At 43.9% G+C, this 23,229-nt stretch overlaps 1 protein-coding gene across 1 annotated transcript; it reads right to left on the reverse strand.

Moving 5' to 3' along the window:
- Positions 1-329: 329 nt before the first annotated feature.
- LOC115172341 (AT-rich interactive domain 4A) lies at positions 330-23,034 on the reverse strand. The gene is made up of 24 exons (XM_029729704.1): positions 22,975-23,034; positions 21,962-22,011; positions 21,486-21,596; positions 20,195-20,260; positions 19,548-19,638; positions 19,230-19,309; positions 19,010-19,107; positions 18,530-18,662; positions 18,103-18,182; positions 17,826-17,902; positions 16,885-17,087; positions 14,008-14,080; positions 13,371-13,465; positions 12,888-12,985; positions 12,379-12,622; positions 11,779-12,053; positions 6,297-6,461; positions 5,780-6,048; positions 5,422-5,490; positions 3,760-5,112; positions 2,680-2,784; positions 2,349-2,540; positions 1,875-2,021; positions 330-1,573 (listed from the first exon to the last, which is right to left on the reverse strand). Exons 2-24 carry the CDS (start codon positions 21,965-21,967, stop codon positions 1,470-1,472), a joined length of 4,134 nt encoding a protein of 1,377 aa, XP_029585564.1. The 5' UTR covers positions 21,968-22,011; positions 22,975-23,034; the 3' UTR covers positions 330-1,469.
- Positions 23,035-23,229: the final 195 nt, after the last annotated feature.

The raw sequence follows: 23,229 nt of genomic DNA on the forward strand, positions 1-23,229 counted from the left end.
GGGAAGGAGACAGGTTTTTAAATAAGGATTTTTAAGCCTTAAAATAGAGATATGGATTGTGTATGTGTGCCACTGAGGGTGAATGGGCAAGACAAAAAGAGTTAAGTGCCTTTGAACGGGGGTATGGTAGTGTGTGTCAAGAACTGCAACGCTGCTGGGTTTTTCACGCTCAACAGTTTCCCGGGCAAAAGGGGGTGCAACTCAATATTAGGAAGGTGTTCCTAATGTTTTGTACACAGTGTATCTACTGCATAGTAGCTCCCCAATTGAAACACAGTCAAAATCTGCATTTAGATGAGCACATTACATTATTTCGATATACTTTCCCATGGAAGGTTCATGTCTCTATATTGTAAAAAATACAAAAGTCTCCTAACAGAATAAATATATTTAACAAAGCAAACCATGACTTTATTTTACACAATTTCAGTTTGAGAAATCTTTCATTAAATAACTTCACTGCTGTGATATAGTTTCTGAAAATTTCCATACTAAAATAAAAACTCTGCAATTACATATAAAACGGCAAAATACACTCGCAAAGGAAATTAGTCCACTGAAATCATTTTCTCTTGTTCCACTGTAAACCTTTTTTTTTAATTACTTTCCTTAAAAAGAACTAAAAAATAGTTTGCATAATTAATCTGTGCTGACACTGCAATAGTGGAAGACAACAGCTGCAGTTTTCAGTAAACTACATTCCCTTTCACAATTGAATTTCACACTTCGAAAATAGGGCACTCTGCTGTAACACTAGTACTTTGGCAGTTCTGATGGTGCAAGCAAACATAATTTACCTTCTTGCAAACCATGTCCAGCTGGTTAAGTGACCATTATTAACATAGGTAGGAACCCTTTACATTGTAGGTTACATACATTGCATTTGTCTGGTTCTGTCTGGGACATCATTGATTCATTACTGCATCCAGATTGGTCCCGTTTGGGGAACCAGAGGAGGTTATATGTTTGTGGTTCTGACAGAGCGGGAGGAGAAAAGTGCCATGGACTGTTCAAGGATGGAGAGTCTGACGGTGTTTGGCTATATCTTGGGTTTGTAGTTTCCTTTACATTCAACTCACATGGAATCCATTTCCTGACGACTGCGATAGGTGGACTAAAATGACTACGAGGCAGGAAAGTGCAGGAAGTGGGAGTGGTGGACGGGATACGGTAGAAAGGATAAGGGGTGAAAGGAGACCGAGGGGGGGGCAGTCGAGTGCTTTAGGCCGCTTGCTCCTATGTGTCAGTACGTGCGTGCGTCCCAAATGCCACCCCTATGCCATATATAGTAGACTACTTTTGACTAGGGTCTCTGGTCATTTGACATGGGCTTCTGGTCAAAAGATATTCCCTATATAGGGAATAGGGTGCCATTTCAGATGTACCCTGTGTCTCCAGGGAGGCAGCGGGATGCTGGGCTGGCAGGCAGAGATGGGCAGGGTGGTCGCCATGGGAGAGGAGGCGTGTCATCACCTACACTCGACAGCCACAGTGTTCTGAGTGGGCGAGGCAGAGGAGGGGCTCATCCCAGTGTCTGACGAGCCGGATGACGTTGACGCTGTGGTGTGGGACACTGGGAGGGAGGAGAGACCAGGTTAGACAGCTGTATCTGTCTTTCATACTCTACAAAGTATTGTGGTGAGCAAAGAGACCATGGAAACAAAGCAAACCATTCCAATGAAAGCTATAGACAGTAGTAAGAGGGAGACGAGGTTCGACAGCTGTATGTGTACCAAAAACAGACTAAGGAAATATTCCAAGTAAAGCATTACAAAACAAAGCTATTCAAGCAGTTTGCTCTGGAACATGACTGAGGACGAGAAGAACATTGAGTCTTCAGCGAAATCAGAGTTGAACAGAGGAAAAGACATTACCTTCTCTTTCCTTCTTCTTTAACCTCTTCCGCCTCCTGTCTATGGAGGCCACTTCAGACTTGAGTGACATGTAATACTTCCTTATATCCTGTAGTTTGTCTTGTAAGAAGGAAATCCTCTCAGCACTTGTCATGCTGTCTAGTTCATCTGCTCAGAGAGAGACAAAAGTTCTTATTGTAAAAGGTCAGAACAAATAAAAACAAAACACACTTTGACCACTCGGCTATAAACCTATGCATGCTTTCAAAACCATTTCATTTAGAACACTGAATACAATATTACATTTAAGAATATTCACAAAATTAAGGCTAAAATCCAAACTCCTAGGGCCAGTTTCCCGGACACAGATTAAGCCTAGTCATAATTATTATTTTTTGTCTGTCTGGGAAATCGGCCCCTGTTGTTATTCCTCATCCTCAACACCTGAGATCAGTGTGATAAGCTGATTAGGGATAAGTAGTTAGTTGAACTTACTGAGCTGGAAGGTCCACTTGTACGTGCGAGGGGAGGGGAAGGAGGACTGCTTGTCTTTGTGCTTATATTTCTCTAGCTCCTTACTGTTAGGAGAGACCAGCTTCTGGCTTCCTTTAGACATGGAGTGTTTCACTGGAGTCAGCTTACTAGAGGTGTCCATGACAGCCAGGTCCTCACTGTCACTGCTGTGCCCTGTGGTCACACACATTTTAAAATACTTTATTTGAATCCACAAATCACATTACTGCCAAGAAGGATTCAAACATTGACACGTTTTTTTGGGGGGTGAGTTGGCAGCCTGCCATTAATGGAATTGAACAATGAAACTGACCTGCTCCGTTCTTATCAATTTTGGATGTTGTGCTTGGCCGTTTCTGGTTTCGCTTCTGCTTCTTTGCAGAAGAACTCATATGGCAGTCCATCAACCTTTTCTGACCTGATCATGAAAGGGAGAATATTGAGAATGTTTATTTCAGAGGGCAAAAATCACTGTGCATTTCTCACAAAATGACCATTAACAGGTCTATCATAATCATTTTTTTTACAAATACCTAAACACAACAATGCTGTAACGTTAGGAGATACGCATCCATCAAATTATTTGCCACGGATATAAAGCACGCCGCAAGTCATCATTGCCATGTTGGAAAAATGGTAGAGAAAGGCAAGCGAGTTGTGTACAGTACCGAGTCTACTGCTGCCTGGCTGCTGTGCTTTGGAAGCATGCTGAAGTATGGACTGACTGCTGGGAGCATGTCTACAACTTCATCAGCAAGCTGTCAAACTACCAGAAATACACGCCATTTGTCAGTGCAGTGCCCAACAGCCATAGTTATCTAGCTAAAATTCCATCCCTGTGTCAGTGAAGCTAGCAAGCAGAAGACAGGTTATAACCTAAACCGGTTGATGAAATCACTGGCGACCGATATAAATTGCACATTTTGTGCAGGAATAGGACATGTCATTTTGTTCTTTACAATTTTCTCACTGTCTATCAGTATATGCGTCTGTCTGCCCCAGTTTCACAGCGAGTGAGTCATGCACAAGACAGGTCGAAGGACACAATGCTCACAAATAGATTTTTGGGATATTGGTAAGCGGCAGTTTGGACGTTGAGTGCGCATCGTCTCAATGCTCATTGCAGACTCGAGTGGTCGCTATCAAACACAACAGTAAGTGGCCACTCGATAAAAGGGCTTAGGAGTCAAGTGTTGGGTTTGAGATTCAGCCTATGACTGCGCTAGATAGAACTTCATTGTGACCAAACGCAATAGGACCATATTCTGCATTCTGAAATTATGACTTAAATCGTTTTAACAAAAACAAACAAAAATTGTTAATGTTAAGACAAATGTGCCCTTTGTCACATCCCTAAGATAGAATAGGCTATGCCATTCTTTGTGTGACCCACCTCTGTCCTTGGTGTCCCTCTCCTGTAGTGACATGCTGGAGTTGCTGGAGCTGGTGCTAGCTTCAAAGCAGTTTGAGTTGGCCGACTCGTTATCACCAAGCCCCTCCTGAGACTCCCCGGCTACACTGTCCACCTCGATGGGGACGTCGCTCTCACTCTTGGTGCTGTGGGACTCATCAGGGCTGGGGGCAGAGGTGGGGGAGAAGACCCGTGGAGGAGCAGCGCCCCCCGAGGACAGAGGGTTGTTGTGGGTCTGGTGGGAGGAGGCATTGGACGGAGGGGGAGCATGGACCTTCCCTTGACTCATCATCATTAGGAGGTCTTCTGCTAAGGTCTTGTCCTTCTCATCCAGGTCGTCCAGATCCTCGTGGCAGACCAGCGCCTCAGGACCGATCTGGGGCATCACCTCCTCCTCGACCCCCGAGGCTAGCTGCTCCGACCTGTGTCGACCTCCTGCTACACCTCCCTCTCCTAGATCTTGACACTGCACCTCCGGAGTGAGGGCGGGCATCTCTGTTTTAACCTCGGGCTCCGATTTACCCTTAGCTGGCGTCAGGCGCTCCTCGCCTCTCTGTCCCCCCGCCTCCAGCCTCCACTCTGGCGAGTCGGCAGGCCTCCTGGCTGGCGAGTCGGCGGGCCTCCTCGCAGGCGACGCCATCTTGGTCATCTCTTCCCTCCTGTCCAGACGCACCTTCTTGTCCGGCGTCCTCTGCTCAGTGGCTTTACGCTTGGCCACACCTCGCTCCTCCCTGCAGATCTCCTCCTCCGTGGCTGAGTCTGTGTCCGAGTCCATGGTGGGAAGGTCAGGGATGCTGGGAATGTGCTCAGCAGGGAGACAATGAAGGACCACCATGGGCTTATCCTGCCTGTTCAGGGGGCACGGGCAGGGAGACGACTCAGCCTCAGTGTAGTTGGGAGTGGTGGTGGTGGTGATGATGGTGGGCGTTTCAGAGCCAGTGTCGTTGTTGGTGTTCCTCTCTGGCTCACGAACGTTACTTCTACGTGCTGCTTTAGACCTGGGGGATTTTGGGGTAGGGGGGTCCTCCTCCTTGGTTCTGTCGGGTTCAGGGGTCATGGGGGGCACTTGGGGCTGCTCCTCAGCTTTCTCCGGCTCCCTCTCAGGGAGCGTGTCCTCCTGTTGCTCCTTCTCCTGAGGGCTGCTGGGGGGCTGGTCCTGGGCTGTGACCTGGGCTGCTGCGGCGGCCGCTGCCTCTGCCCTTCCTCTCTCCACCCGCCGGTCCTCCTCCTCCTCCTGCTTACGGGCCGTGGCAGGGTCCGTCCTCTCCGCCCACGCAGGCTTCTTCTCAGGAGAATCCTCTGACTCACTGTCCTCTGACGAGTTCCCCGATTCTTCTACCAGAAGTAGAGAGGGGGGGACATTAAGGGTTAGCTTGCATCCATTAAAAGTCTAGGCTTCAATCCTTAAAATAACAATTACTTCCCAAACACCAAGGGGCAGTTTCCCCAGACAGATTAATTCTAGTCATGGACTCAAAATCAATCTCCACTGAAAGGGCTTCATAGTCCAGGACTAAGTTTAAATCGGTGTCTGGTAAAACCAGCCTCACGTGGCCAGAAACGCCCTCTAATCATTCTTAGATGTGGGCTATCATAGTTAATTAAACTAGTGACTATACTGCATCTGGAGGCATGTTGACCTACCATTGGAGGTAGAATCCCTGTCCGAGTCATACAACCCAGAGGTTCTTCTTGTGCGTCGGCGAGGGGTACCTGTTTACACAGACCGACAGACAAATCAAAATCAATAGAGCTGTCACAATTCACTATTCTACATGACAGACAACGATATCAGTTCTATATAATAATACATTTCGGTCTGAACATTGTATAAGACTGCAGCCTGCTGAACGAGCTCCACCGTCTTACCCTCTCCATAATACTGATGATCGGTGCAGATTATGGTGAGGAAGAGATGGGAGAAAAGGAAGCCAGGGTTCAAGATGCACCCATGGTGTCATGTTACATGCTGGTACCTAAGTACAGGTGTCGGGTCTCTTACCCTCTCCGTTGGGCAGGGCTGATACATCAGATTTGCTCTTGCTGCTGGAGCGCCCCTCACTGCTGGGGGTCTTGGAGACGCTGCGGTTGGCGCTGGCGGGGGTGGTTCGAAGAAGAGGGCGACCTCGCTTCAAGCCACACAGCTTCCCCTGCTTGTCGTCCTCCTTCTCGCCTTCCTCTTTATTCTTCACTTTCTTTTTCTGTTTATTTTTTGTTCCGCCCTTGTCGACAGGCCAGATTATCCGGTCTGCTTTGACCCACTCATCATACCTAGAGGGGAAATGAAACCATTAACCCTATAGCTAGACCCACTCATTCATCTCTCAGATTATACACATACAATAAACATACTGCTTGCACTAAGTAGCAAAATATTACATTGAAAGTCAGACACTTCAAAAACAGATAAAGGTGGAAAAGTAATACTGAAAATACTGCTGCGATCAAGACAGCGAATTATAAAATCCCTATCATCTCTTTCAGGTGGGTGAGAATGAAAGCATGTGTCCATGGGTTACCTGACGTTCCAGCCATAGTAGTGAACCAGGTAGAGGACATCTCCTCCATCATCATTCTCTGCCTTCTTGATGTTGGCCTCGTAGATCTTTTGGGTCTTCCCTCGACCGTACTTTACCTTCACCTTAATCCCTGTTACTGAGTCTTCAGAGTCTTCGTCCTCACCCCTGTCCACACACACACACACACACACACACACACACACACACACACACGGTTAAAGGCTGTCCCTGAGAGCCTTCAAATCTTACGGTGCCCATTCACAAAAATAAAGCTAGCTAACATCAAAAGCAGGTTATTAAACACTGCCAATACTGTGGTGTATTCACTAGGAACCAAACGGAGGTATTAAACTGAACTTTTGTAACTTTGTTGCAAAAAGTTCTCAGCTGCATAACGTTTTTCTACAGTTTTCTACAACGTGCACTAATGAATGCACACCTGCTTCAAAGTTTGTTCGACATAAATGGAGCAGCTGAGCTGACATCTGTCCACAAAGATATAAAAGCCCAGGGTTCTGATGAAAAGGAGTAGAACACATTGCTTTACCCTGATAGTGCAACTAAGTAGCTTGGCGTATGCAGATATCGCTCCGCCATTTCCTGATTGCTAAAACTCTTAGTTCACCTAATTTCAGTTTGTGACAAAATAAGCTAGTATAGTGTTGAGCAGTTATTCCCAAACTGGGGTACATACGCGCAATGCTGTCGGGGGTACGCCAAATAAAAATGTGATTCACATTTTACATTAAAAAAAAAAAAAGTTTCATTTTTTTCCCTTCAAATTTTCAAACAGTCCATTTATATTTTCCAACGGGGCTGTACATTTGGGTGAGGTCCCCCCCGAGTAGCCTTGTTTCACTGCCAAAAATATAATTAAACCATCTAGTGTTCAGCTAAACACCACAATATCAAATAAAGGTAGCCTAGTCAAATAATTAACATCCAATCACATTAACCTTTACTCTCTCACGGGAATTCCACTAATGTTCCGTATGTAGACAAACGTAGCTGCTGCTCATGTTGGCATCTGTACTGATGGCACAAAAGCCATGACAGGGGAGTGGTAACGTGCGTGCAAGTAGTTGCTCCCGACGCTACTTGGGTCCACTGCAGCATCCACCGAGAGGCTCTTGCTGCCAAGAGAATGCCTGACAGCTTGAAAGACGTTTTGGACGCTACAGTGAAAATGGTTAACTTTGTTAAAGCAAGGCCCCTGAACTCTTGTGTATTTTCCGCACTATGCAATGATATGGGCAGCGCTGGTTATCAAGGGGCAAAGTATTGACGTGTTTTTTTTTTTTTTTTTAATTGAGAGACGAGCTTAAAGTTCTTTACTGACCATAATTTTCACTTGTCTGACCGCTAGCATGATGACGAGTTTCTCACACGACTGGTGTATCTGAGTGATGTTTTTTCCCCTCGCCCTGAATGATCTGAATCTAGGATTACAGGGACTCTTCGCAACTATATTCAATGTGCGGGACAAAATTGAGGCTATGCTTTAAGAACTTGGAGCTCTTCTCGGTCTGCATTAACAAGGACAACACACAGGTCTTTCCATCATTGTATGACGGATGACATAACGAATCCAGTTTCTCTTTCATGCCCTGCCTCCAGTCCACTTACTGATATCTGAACAAGAGAGCCTCATCGAAATTGCAACAAGCGGTTCTGTGAAAATTTAATTTAATCCGAAGCTACTGCCAGATTTCTGGATTGGGCTGCGCTCAGAGTATCCTGCCTTGGCAAATCGCACTGTTAAGACACTGATGCCCTTTGCAACCACGTACCTATGTGAGAGCGGATTCTCGGCCCTCACTAGCATGAAAACTAAATACAGGCACAGACTGTGTGGGAAATTATTTAAGAGACTCTCTCCAATACAACCCAACATTGCAGAGTTATGTGCATCCTTTCAAGCACACCCTTCTCATTAACCTGTGGTGAGTTATTCATAATTTGATGAACAAATAAGGTTTAATATGTAAGATGGTTAAATAAAGAGCAAAATTATTGATTATTATTATTTGTGCACTGGTCCTATAAGAGCTCTGTCACTTCCCACGAGCCGGGTTGTGCCAAAAAACTCACACTCATTCTTATGTTTAAATAATGTATTGTATAGTGTGTGTGTGTGGCAGGCTTACAATGATGGCAAAAAACAACATTTGGACTATAAAAAGTTTTGGAAACCACTGGTGTAGCAAATCATTGTACCATCTAAACCGCTGTGAAATATATTTTGCATAACAGAAGAAAAATAATTCAGCTGTGACGCTGGTTTTCCAAACTGAAGACGCAAAAACAAAAAGACTTAAGTTGGCGCCAGGGGCGGAAATCCCGGGGGGGAGACGACCCCCCCATCCTGGGAAAAATATGATTTGTCCCCCCCCAATATATCACTGAAACATAACTATGTAATTTAAATAATATTAATAATACGCAATGAAAGCAATTGTGCTGATTATAGACACTTAATACCGCGTTTTTAAGTTTCAAAAGATTGCGACCCCCCCACCCTTTGCCTCACAATGGTTTGATCCACTGCCAGTTCCTTAGTTGGCAAGGTAACAGAGGGGTCGTGTCTACTGTCTGAAAGGCACTCAATGAACGTAACTGACGTAAGGTCAATCGCGCACACACACTAGCTGAATATGCAGAGCTAGCGCGCAGATATTAACTATTAAGCTAGCTAGTACCTATTCCATTTATGTGGCGGCGTCAAAGATGGAATCTTTGCTATCGTCAATTTATTCCAAGATCAGCATGCAGATGATGTAAGTTAGTGCTTCAAAGTCCCTGTGATAAGGTTAGCGATAAACTGAAGTCCAAACTGAACAGAACTACACTCTTCTACCATTGTCTTAAATATATTTATTGGTCTCGTTGCAAAAGCTAAATTGGCGCAAGGGAACTTTTATTTATTTATTTTATTTCACCTTTATTTAACCCGGGTAGCAAAGATTATAGCAAACACCACTGAAACTGAATTGGTGCTCGCTAGCTTTGCAAATTCAGCTATTGTTGGAAGCCAGCCAATATGAAACAAACTATTAAAACTACAAAAGGTTGCAGCATCTGTTGTGTAAATGGTGAACTCATACAGCTGTCAACTCGTCATTTTAATCCATTTCACATTTGCTAGCTACCTTTTAGATCGAAGCCCAAATAGAATGATAGATGATAGAAGCCCATCTCCTACTGTAAATAACCTACACACTGTGTGTGTGTGTAGCCAGCCAGGTAGAAAAATGGCAGAAAAATAAAAGACGGACATCAGAGTATTTTTCAATACACCAAAACGCATAGTAAGAACCCTAGTAGCCTAATATCTCAAAGACTAGTTGATAAAATGTTCATAAGAAAGAAATGAAATTCTAATGGAAATGTTTCACAATGATGTCATTAGGCAGAGCAGGCAACAGATGGCACACAGACAGCAGAGTTGGGGACAGATATGCAGGGACAGACTTGCAGAGACAGGGAGTCTCAGGTAAGTTTGTTGAGTCTTTGTTTGGCAACATTATGAAAGGTTCTCAATTTTTTTGACTTGTAAAATAGGAACATAATTGGACAATGCCATAGATAGTCCCACTCTCAACTTAAACTGGTGACTGAACTAAGATTTGTTAAAGGCAATGGTATTGCTGTTGTGATTAGTTGTGTAGTTTTGGGTACCGGTAGTTAGGAGTACGGCAAACACCTTATTTCTTTGGTTCCTCAATATACATTTACCGTATTACAATGTAGGCTATGTGTTACAGCACTACTTTTGGTGTCCCCCTCAGGAATTGCTCTTGAGAAAATGTCATGTAATTGTCCCCTCCAAAGTTGATATCAGATTTTCGCCCCTGGTTGGCGCCCCCCTCGGGTTCGTGCCTGAGGGAGATCTTCATGGGCTATACTCAGCCTTGTCTCAGGGTAGTAGGTTGGTGGTTGAAGATATCCCTCTAGTGGTGTGGGGGCTGTGCTTTGGCAAAGTGGGTGGGGTTATATCCTGCCTGTTTGGCCTGGTCCGGGCCACAGTGTCTCCCGACCCCTCCTGTCTCAGCCTCCAGTATTTATGCTGCAATAGTTTGTGTCAGGGGGCTAGGGTCAGTCTGTTATATCTGGAGTATTTCTCCTGTCTTATCCGGTGTCCTGTGTCAATTTAAGTATGCTCCCTCTCTCTCTCCCTGAGCCCTAGGACCATGCCTCAGGACTACCTGGCCTGATGACTCCTTGCTGTCCCCAGTCCACCTGGTCATGCTGCGTCTCAGTTTCAACTGTTCTGCCTGCGGCTATGGAACCCTGACCTGTTCACTGGACGTGCTACCTTGTCCCGGACCTGCTGTTTTGGACTCTCTACCGCACCTGCTGTCTAACTCTGAATGATCGGCTACGAAAAGCCAACTGACATTTACTCCTGAGGTGCTGATACTTTGCACCCTCTACAACCACTGTGATTATTATCATCTGACCCTGCTGGTCATCTATGAACGTTTGAACATCTTGGCCATTTTCTGTTATAATCTCCACCTGGCACAGCCAGAAGAGGACTGGCCACCCCTCAGAGCCTGGTTCCTCTAGGTATCCTCCTAGGTTATGGCCTTTCTAGGGAGTTTTTCCTAGCCACTGTGCTTCTACATCTGCATTGCTTGCCGTTTGGGGATTTAGGCTGGGTTTCTGTACAGCACTTTGTGACATCTGCTGATGTAAGAAGGGCATTATAAATAAATTTGATTGATGAACAAGCATAGAAATCGCACACATAGAATAGGTCTACCGCTTCTTAGACTTGCTTTCAAGTAGAATGATAGAAATGTGAGTTATAGATCTATGTGAAATTGGTCAGGTCCCCCAGAAAGTTACACATTGCCACCTTAAGGGTTTTCTACAGACCCCCTTTCCGTGATCTAACAAAAGAGTCCTAAAAAATACCTTTGGGCTCACTGTAGAGCCATCCGAACAAGGCCCTCAAACTCAGCGAAGAAGCTCTTCAGTCAGTACTACAAGCACTACTCCAATTTCACATGATAGAAATGGGTCGTATTCATTAGTTCACACCGTAGCAAACTGTTTTACAACAAAAATGTGAGTTTCTTATTGGACAAGTTCAGATAAACCCTCCTCTTCCTAGTAAATATGAACATTAGTTCTGCAAGTTACAGCAACAAAACAAAAGAAATCTGCAGCACTGCCATCCAATAGGAAACCAACCCTGAAACATGACATCACAAGACTTCAGCAAGTATGTGAAACCACATGTTGATTGTAATCACATTCCTCCTGTTTGTGTGTTACACAATTCATGACATTCTAGTCGGTTCAATGGCCACACATCCTGACATGTACAAAATAGAGGAACTTGAGAAGATTGACATTTGGCAGCTAATAGACTTGATGCCCTGAGGTGACATTCAATTATTACATAATCTTGAACATTCCATGAATTCTATCACCATTTATTTTACACTGACAGTTCATTAACATTCAACTGTACCTTTCTCCGACTCTCCTCTCGCCGTCTTCCTCATCCTCCAACTCCTCCTCCTCCTCTTCGTCCTCAGACTCTTTATCGGACTCCTCCAGGCGTCGGCTGCGTCTGTTCCCCGGGGTGTCCCCTCCATCTGACCTGCTGCAGTCTCTCGGACCTCCAGTCTCCTCTCCGCTGGTCTCCCCCACACCACTCTGCTCCTCCTTCTCTTTGATCTTCTCCAGCTTTGAGGGCTCCTTCACCTCAGCTTTGACCGGGGTCACAGTGCACCGTCTCCTCCCCTGAGATAAAGAAGAAAGTAAAGTGATTAGTGTCTGTGGAGGTGGAACCCTAGGCTGCCTGCAGCAAAACTACCTACAGCTCCGTCTCAAATGTATTTCCTCGATTCCTCACATCCTCCCTCCGGCTCCTTCTCAAAACGCATTGAAAGAAGATCCGAGGGAAGGAACAGTAGAAAGCCATCTCAATGAAAGAGAACCAACCCTGGTCACGCTGACTGACCATGAAACTGAACAGGATTTCAATCTAACAGAGTCCAAAATTGAATTGTCTTCAGTGTCATGTACAAATTACGCCCCAAAAAATAAACAAACAACTCTTACTAACCCTGGGAGAGGAGACATCTTTGTCGCTCTCGTTCCCCGACTCTGCCTCCTCCTGGGCAGGCTTGTCCTCCATGGCCGCAGCAGACTCAGTTTTGACGGATGGTGTTGGGCCCTGGCACTCCTTCACCTCAGAGATCTGGGCAGCCTTCTCTTCTGACTGGGAGGCTGGCGGATCCTCGCTGTGGTGGATGGTCCTGAAGACGATGCAGGCTGAGCGACAGTACTCCTCGAAGCCATACAGGTACCTACACACACACAATGTATTAGCACTCCCTCAAGCACAGTAGACATCACTCACAACACTTAGAAACAATCTTGGTGCATAAAAACAGAAATATCAATCAAATCTATTTATAAAGCCTTTTTTACAGCAACATATTTCACAAGTGCTTTACAGTAATCTGGCCTAAAATACAGTTTGAAGCACAGAAAATGACTCAACAGCTTCAAAAGAAAGAACCATCTGGTAAAGAGCGTTTGTAAGTCTGAGTGAAGTGATCAAACACCTACTTTCTATAGGCAGTCTTCACATTGTAGGAGGCAGCAGAGTTTAGGACGGGAATGCCAAGGTCTATGTAGATTTGTTTCCACACAGATCCACTTTCAATCTGCAAAAAAACACCATCACAATAACCATTCATGTAGGCTACGCTTTATCAAGAATATATTCAACAAAAGAAAGAGCTACTGAGACAAAACGCTACCAACATCACTTGATCGAGCGAGTCCAAATTGTTAAGTCGTTTTTGCAGGCCTGTTTTCTTTGCCATCATAGCAGCCAATGTGCAAAACACCAGCCAGACAGACACCCCTTGACCTTGACAGTCCACTAAAAACCTACACGCTGCAATTTTGCTTACAGAGACGCAGGAGAGGCAAGGCAAAGCTGGAGAGAACAGGTTGTTCACATTAGACGACGAGACCAGACAGTCTGCCTGCCGCTGCAGTGAAGAGGGAGGGAGGGAGAGCAAGCTGTAGAGATGATGCACTCACTTTGTCACAGCCCCCCTGGTGGTAGACTAGCCTGAAGAGCTTGAAGAGGTTCAGATCCTTGTAGCCGAGCACAGGAGGCTTGTTAATTGGCGTCCCTGAGGAGGAAAGGATGAGAAGAGCAGAGTGACGTTACAGAGGAAAAGTAGCCCATTTTTAGGGCATTGAAAAATCACAGGAGGATCCTTTTTATTTCATGGGTTGTCGTTGAATGAGTGATTAGAATACATTGTGTTATAAAGACCTGCAGTGAAATCAAATGAAAGATGGATGGGGAATTCAGAGCCAGGCCAGGCAGTGTGTGCGTGCAGTAAAGTGTTGTGTTCAGTAAAAGTCATATGAAAGATCGCCAATTATTTCCCATTCTTCTCCCTGACGTGTGCACTTATTCACTCTCTCAAGGATGTAAAAGCACTGGATTGGTGTGGAGAGTGTCCACCATATTTCTTACATCAATCCAATGGTTTCAAACTCTTGTGGGTTAGTGAGCGAGGTAATGCACAATTCAGGGCTGCATCCCAAAATGGTACCCTATTCCCTATGTAGTCCCTGGTCAAAAGTAGGGCACTATATAGGGAATAGGATGCCATTTGGGACGTAGACAAGCTGGAAGATAAATGGGACAGGGCTGAAGGCTCACCTCGATCCTCCATGAACTTATACAGCTGCTGCAGGAAGTGATCTCTCTCCTCTGGGTCTGCCTCATCCTCAGGCTGCAGGAAACATACACCTTGGTTATATAGGCAAATTAGACATTAACTGACAATTACTTATGATAGCCATTATCCTTCATTGAGTGTGCTGCTAATTTGACACGGTCTCGGCAAAAACACACTCGAGTCAAAATATCAACGCAACTAACTTGGTAAAAAAGGTTCCTTTTTTTTCATGATAAAGACAAAAACCCTAGTCAGAATCTCTACTGACTAGTCTAGCAGAGTACACAAGGTGACATGCAAGCCATCAGTCTTGACATAACTAATTCATTCCTGTAGCGTTAGCAGAGGAAGATTTCCATGTATGCCAAGGCCAGTAGTCAGTCAGGTGCTGAGATTATTTTGAGCTCACGCTTTGCCTCTGAAGTCATTGCACATTCTGTTACTTGTCAAGCCAAGTCACTTGGGCTAAACAACTTACTGTAGGTTAAATTCAAGGACAGATTTAATGGTTAAATATATTTAACACTCACTCACTTAAAATGGGTAATCCGATAGCCAAGAGAAACATGTCATCATAACTTCCGATGAGTTTGCGAAACCATTCTCAGAGAATCATATTGTATGGTGTGTTACCTATTCACAGCATCCATGGCCATAGATATGGCTCCCTATGTACAGTGCCTTCAGAAAGTATTCAGACGCCTGGACTCTCTCCACATTTTGTTACGTTACAGACGTAATTATAAATGAAAAAAAAAAAAAAAAATACATTTCAAAGTCCTAAGAAATCTACACACAATACCCCATAATTACAAAGCGAAGAGAGTTTATATTTTTGCAAAAACCAAGCCATGAGGTCAAAGGAATTGTCCGTAGAGCACCGAGACAGGATTGTCTCAACACAATTCTCTCTCGGTGCTCCCCCTTCTAGGGAAGGGTACCAAAATATTTCTGCAGCATTGAAGGTTCCCGAAAACACCATGGCTTCAATCATTCGTAAATGGAAGAAGTTTGGAACCACCACGACTCTTCCTAGAGCTGGCCGCCCCGCCAAACTGAGCAATTGTGGGAGAAAATCCTTAGTTGCGTATGTGACCAAGAACCCGATGGTCACTGACAGAGCTCCAGAGTTTGTCTGTGGAGATGGGAGAACCTTCCAGAAGGACAACCAGCACTCCACCAAATCAGGCCTTTATGTTAGAGTGGCCAGACGGAATTCACTCCTCAGTATAAGGCACATGACAGCCCACTTGGAGTTTGCCAAAAGGCACCTAAGGAATCTGACCATGAGAAACAAGATTCTCTGGTGTGATGAAACCAACATTGAAGCGTCACATCTGGAGGAAACATGGCACCATCATGCTGTGGGGATGGTTTTCAGTGGCAGGGACTGGGAGGCTAGTCAGGATCGAGGCAAAGATGAACGGAGCAAAGCACAGAGAGATCCTTGTTGAAAACCTGCTCCAGAGTGCTCAGGACATCAGATTAGGCCGAAGGTTCACCTTCCAACAGGACAACGACCCTAAGCACACAGCCAAGACAATGCAGGAGTGGTTTTGGGACAAGTCTCTGAATGTCCTTGAGTGGCCCAGCCAGACCCTGGACATGAACAACAACGAACATCTCTGGAGAGACCTGAAAATAGCTGTGTAACGACGCTCCCCATCCAACCTGACAGAGCTTGAGACGATCTGCAGAGAAGAATGGGAGGAACTCCCCAAATACAGATGTGCCAAGCTTGTAGTGTCATGTGATATTTTATAGTTTTTTTTATTTCTAAAAACCAGTTTTTGCTTTGTCATTATGGGATATTGTGTGTAGATTGATGAGGGAAAAATTATAATCCATATAAAATGTGGAAAAAGTCAAGAGGGTTGAATACTTTCCTGAATACACTGTACATATATTACTAAACAGATACTGTCACAGTACACTGAAGTCTAAAATGGAGGAACTAGAAAGAAAAATCAACAATGTCCATGCCATTGTAATCTATGTAAGCTGTGATATGTAATGTGTGAATTATACCTTGACTGACAAAGTGCCCCAGACACAAGCAAATACACAGTGAAGTGAACCAATTTCACTCATGAGAAGCAAAGCCTTTATGACAAGCAGCAGAGGTAGAAAGAACTCGAGTCAGGAGCCTCCACTGGCCCTCAGCCAATCCCCACAGCCCCTCTCTAAAACGATAGGAAGTAGCTGCCAGTTGCTATGGGAACAGTGTCTGAAACCACACGAATGGCCATTTGTCCCAAACTCTGGGAGCAGAAAGAACCATTGTTGTTCCGGAGGAAGGGGCTTTCCCACACACTGGGACTAAGTCCCAAATGGCACCCTATTCCCTATGGGCCCTGGTCAAAAGTAGTACACTAAGAGGGAATAGGGTGCCATTTGGGACACAATCAGGGTCTATTGGGAGTCTGGCTCAATCAATTTTGGCTCAGTAGCCACAAGATGTCAGAAAGGGAATGCAATGAATGCATGGTGCCAAGCCAACTTTATTCTCAAAGCAGGTGAGGTCACTACAATACACAGCTGGGTTTACATTACTGAGAGCCGGCCCTCAGATAAAGCTTATCACGACAAAATTAATATGCAGCAAAGAGAGTGATAACTTCCTTTCTCTCTCCATAAATTAGTAGCTATTCAAGCAGGTTGTAATGGTCATTGTTAGTAGAGTATAACACAGGTCAGTAAACAGTCAAAACACTGGATAAGCTACTGCCTTGTCAAAACTGATAGAAAGACTTAATTTATGAATATAAAAAGGCTCTGGCCTAATCATCACCTAAAAGGAAAGTGACTTACTTGTAGTCTTAAAATAACCCTCCAGACTAAAACCGTGTTCTTCTTACCTCATCATTGGTATCTTCCTTCTCCTCCTCCTCCTCGTCCTCCTCCTTCTCGTCCTCCTCCTCCTCCTCCTCCTCCTCGTCACTCTCCTTTCCTTCTGTGTCCTCCTCGTCACTGCTGGAGGATTCTAAAATCTCACTCATGTCCATCTTCCAACTGTCAGGAACTACCTTGGTCTTGAGGAAATGCACTGCCCCATCCAACCCTGAGAGTAGCCAGAAAAAGGGTACTTTCACACATAGTTCAAATCAGACGTAGATTATGTTACATTGTTGTTGTCGGCCCCCCCCATCTGGTCCAGTTGGTTTCACATTGCTAAATGTCCAAACAAAACCACGTCATTTGTTTATTGGAGAAAAATTATCATCAAGTTCAATCCGTCTATGATTACCAAGAAGCATAACTTGTCGCAAACTTCATTACTTTCGCTTTGGTCTTCCAACAACATTCGGGAGGGAACAGCCGCAATAGCCGCTCTAACTGGGATGTGAATAGCCTATATCCCCGGTATAGCCTGGATGCGATCACAAAATGTTTCAGAGATAAAGTAATGGTACTACGTGCATTTTATGAAATGCATGCAGTCAAACAACCAATAATACTCCTTGGTTATTTTCCTGTTTGGTTCGGACTGCGTTCTCACCTGCAGCGAACCGCACCACGGTAAGAATGGAATCGGACTGAGACCACCCTTTTTGAGCGAACCACGGTGAGTTTAATGCGCACAGTGTTCACACACCAGTCCAAACGAACCGAACTAAGGGTGGGAAATACGCCAGAGTTTGGAAAAACCGCTCCGAACCAATTTGGTGAAAGCCCCCTAAGTAAAGAGTTAGGCCTACAGGTCAATTTCATCTCAATTCAGTTGAAATAAACATAATAACATTAATTTTTGGAACTTACTGCAATTGTAAGTGTTGAGCCCTAGGTGAGCCATCCTTACCTTTCCTCGGTGAGAACTCGGGTTTAGAGATGCTGTCCATGTTCACTTCATGGATCTCCTTTCTTGCCACAGTGTGACTGAAAAACAACAAACATCTAAATGTGCATTCAGATTTTTTTTTTAGAGTACCAATTCTGAGAAGACTGCAACAGCGATTTACATTATACATGTGTATTTACATTGCATGGCAGGGCAAACGTATACCAAGACATGTTTGTAAATGAACTGGGAATTCTTTAAAACTGTATTATGTAAAAGTAGGATGCACAACACTTACAATTTGGAGTCTGCAAATGATCTGACTAAACATTGGTCCTTCTTGACTGTCAAGTCATCATTGCAGCTGGGTGATATCACCTAAACAGAACCAATAAAGAACAGTTAGGAACAATCATACAACAAGGGCCAACGGTCTAGGAGGGCTTTTGACCATTTGCTTTCAATTTCACAAGTTGTTTTTCAGGTGGTTGTATGAACAGAACTAACATCTCCCTGACACTGCTCAATTAGCTGGTAGGACAAGTGTAGCTGAATGTGAAAGATTGAAACGTCCCTGATCTGTACAACTCTAACTTGTCAATGGCTGCTATAAGGTCTAGGACCATTTAATTATACCATACATATTGAGAGAGCAAGAGAGAAAGTGAAAGAGAGCAGAGAAAGAAACAGTGTGTGTAACTGGGGCTGTGCAGGTTGTGACTCACCAGGGCCAGGTACCAGGATGTCCGCTCGGTCCCAGTCTGAACACTGGCCACTTTACCCATCAGGTCATCGTTTAGCCTCCTCCTGTCCTCATTGTCATCTTCACTGGAAGACGACTCCTTGTCATCGTCCGCACTGAGGAGTTGAACAAAAGGACTCCCCATCAGAACAAAATCGTTACAGGTCAGAAGCTATAGTCCGTCTCCATCAAAACATTTAGTCTCAGTCAAAAGCTTCTACAGAGCTCTATAGAAGCTCAACGCTGTATCAATCGCAAAGGCCTATATATCTTGCTATGTTGTTGTATATAAATGACCATGTCTGAATGTATGCAGGCAGAGCATTTAAAGAAGCATGCTTGCTATAGATTAAAATCATACTGGTAAATGTAAGAGGTAATGCTTGTTAAGTCATAAAACCGTATCTAAAGCAAAGAACGGTGTGGTTCCCTATAGCCAAAAGTAAAAGAACGGTCAACTTACTGAGCCTGAGATGACCTCCTCCCTCCGCGGTTTCCCTTCTTCCCGATGACGGGGGTCCCAAAGTGCTCTGGGTTGGTTAGGGGCAGTTGGTCCAACGTCTAGATGTGAGGGAGAGGTGAAAGGAGGGGGCTTAATCAATATGTTAACGTTTAACATAACGGAGAGGCCAGCAAATCAAATGGCTAAGAAAAGAGTCAGGTCAGAATAGTAGTCCCTTTACCTCGCTCTCAGCAAAATGTCTTTCTCCCTTCAGACACAGTGACGTCCTGCGGAGTGTCTTCTCATCCCCATCGTCAAACACTGGAACACATGAAAAACAGCGCCCCATGCAAAAGTTTTAAAAAACGGCACCCCTTGCAAAAGTCACACCAAAATATGAGACTTCCTAAGGACTTTATATAGACAAATGGTTATTAACCATTAGGCAAGTTGAGAGAAAATGGGGGAAATGCAACCAACAAAGACGTACAGTGTGTACGTTAACATTAACTGAAGAGCAGGCATTGTATATTAGTTTGGGTGTTGTTGCTGTACTTGCCCACTGTGTACCAACTGGCGTCTGTGAGTTTGTTGATGGTTGCCTCACTGCAGATCCCCTCTGCACTCTTCACCTCCACTGTGGAGCCCACCTGCAAAAGGAAACAAAGGGATGAGACTGAAACACCTCATACGTTCTGCTCTTATACTCCCATTTCAACAAGAACTCAAAACGGCAAAAGTTAAGAGAGTTCCCCTAAATAAAGAACAATGTGCCTGAGCAGAGTGAAAGCCTATCGCATATGTTCAAACAATGAAAAGTGAACCACACAGGGCTTCGAAAACATCAAGAAAGAAAAACTGAGGCCATTTTGAACCGTCGGGGAACTTTGAATGTGTAACACTTGCAGTGCCATTGATGTTGAAAAACAGGTGATCAGCATGCTTTGCCAGAGCATTAGTCACATGACCATTACAATTAGGCAATATACATAAGCTTTATGTCAACAATACCCAATATGTACCAACTGTCCCCGTTCTACTCCTGTCACAAGCACAGCACCATTGTTGTATCTGACAGATCAGCTCTTAGAATCATGTGATTAACAGATTATTTATTCTGAGAACCAAAAGGACACTGAGGGCCTAACTAATATTTTCCTTATCTTCCTGTGACAAGTTTGGTGGTGCCAGTTAGTTCCAACTTACCCTTAACGGTCCTTTCACTTGATCATCTTGAACAACTTGCGAGGTGGTGTCTCCTTTGACCATCACCTAGGGAGAGAGACAAAGAAATAGAATGAATGAGATAAGAAGTTCAGTCAAGGTGAAATAATTCAGTTGTGTAACAGACAAAACTCTTCCCTTCCTGACCTGTCCCCAAGGGACTTTAGATTAACTTCTGTATTCAGGGGCTACACATGGCAGTGCTGGAAGACAACGATACGGTAGTAGGTTTGTGCTTATAGTATTAACAGGGAATGGTGCCTTCTCTTGCAAACTCACTGTTTCCTCATTGTTCACATCAGTTTTTATTTATTTAACTAGGCAAGAGAGTTAAGAACAAATTCTTATTTCAAATGACAGCCTATGTTTAATGTGGAGAAAGTTCAATGGGGCTACCTACCATGTCCCATGAAACAATCAGTCAAGGGAACTCTGACCTTGTGACAATCATAATGGAAGTGGCAAAGCAAAGGAGAATAATGGAGAATACAGGAGGTCAGGTCACAATGTTGCTACCTGGTGATTGGTGGGGGATCATCTGGTCTTGAAACAATAACCATCATCAACCAGAAGCAGGTTCACCAACTCCACATTTTCACAATGGGGTTTGAATTCAAAAGTACATATTAACTTAAATTCCTAGTCCTATCCATAGCTCAAAAACATACAAAACAAGACTTGACTAATCCAAGCATTTTCAGTCCCCATTTAATGTACATTCATGTGTATTACCAAATGTTGAAGCCAACAGATTAGGTTAGTAATTGAATACAAACTACCTGCTGATTAACAGCAGAATATACAAACATTCCAGTATTATGATTATGTTATTATTGTTGTTATGATTATGTCATGACTAAATTAACTTTTTTTGGAGTGTGTACCTGGTACTATGTAGGCTGTTACAGACTACCTAATGCTTTATAAAACAAACTGAGGAAAACTGTTCATAGAACAAGTCTCTACTTGAAAGATGCCACTGGCAGACACTAATATCTAGATTAGAGAGAAGGGGTTCTTTTGCAGCAAAACTGTCACCCGAAACTGGACAATCAGCTTGTCTATATAAAACAACATATTGTTATATGTGGACATCAACAGGACCATTCCACTTACTACCTTGTTTGATTAGTGTCATTGTCCCAAATGACACACTACCTATATAATGCACTACTTTTGACCACAACCCTATGGGTCCTGGTCAGAAGTAGTGCACTAGAAAAGGTAATAGGCTGCCATTTGGGGTGGGGCCATTGTTGTGTGGTGCTCTTACCTTAACCTTCACCATCCGTTTAACAGTCTTGATTTTTGCCTCACAGAAGGCACCTCTGTATTTGGCACTGACCTCCGTCCCCACGGTCAGGTAGGCAGGCTCGTTTGCTGCCTGTGAGAAAAACAGACGCGCCATAACATGCATCATTGTACTTACTTCGGAACAAAACAGTTAGGCCACTATTAAATGAAATGTCCATGAAGCATGAACTTGTAACACCAATCACATGCCACAAACATGAAGTTGCATTCGCATTTTTCATCTAAACATCTTGTTCAGGAAGAGGTGGTGACGCCTAGATTAAAACGTGAGAACATTTAAATTAATTGTGAAACATTATATGCCTGCCATTCTGACACATTCAAGTTGATATGTTGTTGCCAACCATATACAGTTGACCCTGTCTCTTTGCAAGCTCAGTGAAAGAGGCGTCGGCTTCACTCCTGTTTTCAACTGAGGTTAGCCAAGTGACTTACCTTCATCGTAGAGACTATATGAGGGAGTCCAGTTCGATTGGTTTTGATTGCTGTAAAACAATATAGTAATAGCAGATTATTAAAGATGTGTCAGAATTGCTATAAATTGGGACAATGAATAAATATACTAGCTAACAAACTAGCTAGCTACTTAACGCATTCTTTTCAAGCTCGATGCAGCCGCCCCCTCCCTCCAGATTTACAAAAATGTGTAGCTAGCTAGTTTTAACTGTATGCTGATTGTTAAAATAGACCTCAAATAATTAGTCGGAAGCTTTTTAAAAAGAGGACGTTGCACATAGACAAGAAGAATAATGCGTGTTTCTTCCCGCTTGCCTCGCAATCTGACTGTGTGTCACGTCGCCATCATAGCTCGCCGTGCTGCACCATGTCAGGCTGGGGGTTCATTCCAAACTGCTTGAAATAACGTTACAAACAACATCTGTTTCTAAAATGTGTGCCACACAGTCATCTTAAACAAGGTTGTTTCAGTAAAACGAAAAATATAAAAATATCGGCAGTCTTTGTGAAAATAAGGAAAGACAGAATATTTCTCTCAACTCGGGAGCTAAATTTAGCTTCCTAGCTAGCTAACTTCACCATACTAAGGTTAGCTAGCTAAGAACAGTTTATCGATATGGCGATTTAAACCGCCTTGCTAGTCCTTGAGTTTGTCAGCTAGCTAGTTCCGGCATAACATTTCAAACGGTGGTTCTCTTTTGGATAAACGAGAAGCAGGTAGTTCACGACGATAAAACAAAAAGTATCAGGACAACAATTATTTATTTATTATACAGTTTCACAAAAGGCGCATACATTTCTTCACTGCAAAAACAAGCCGACTGGTCACTGCCATTCAATTCCTTACGGTCTAATCTGGCAAGACTAAATAAAGAGACATTGAGCTAAGTGTCGTCCGTATTTAACAAAACGGGTGTCACCTTGATCTAAATAGCTTGAACTGTTTGTAATTCATTTGAGAGGAATATTAGCTAATATTTTTTTATACTTACTGCAACGACCCGACTGCTCACCACTTGCTAGAGTTGCAAAGCAATACACGAAGAATAAGCTTGATCCGAAGCTGTGTTTCTCGAAATCAGATTGGCTGCCATGACAGTGGTGGTCAAATCGCAGAAATGTGATTGGTCAACACATGCTTCAAATGCTATAGGACATAACTAATCTGTATTGATGGTTGGTAGAGAGGAAATCGGCTCTTTGAGGGAAAAGTTGCCATTGGTCCTCATATACTTGGCTTTTTTATC

Source organism: Salmo trutta, chromosome 33 (assembly GCF_901001165.1).
Source record: "Salmo trutta chromosome 33, fSalTru1.1, whole genome shotgun sequence".
Lineage (NCBI taxonomy): Eukaryota > Metazoa > Chordata > Actinopteri > Salmoniformes > Salmonidae > Salmo > Salmo trutta.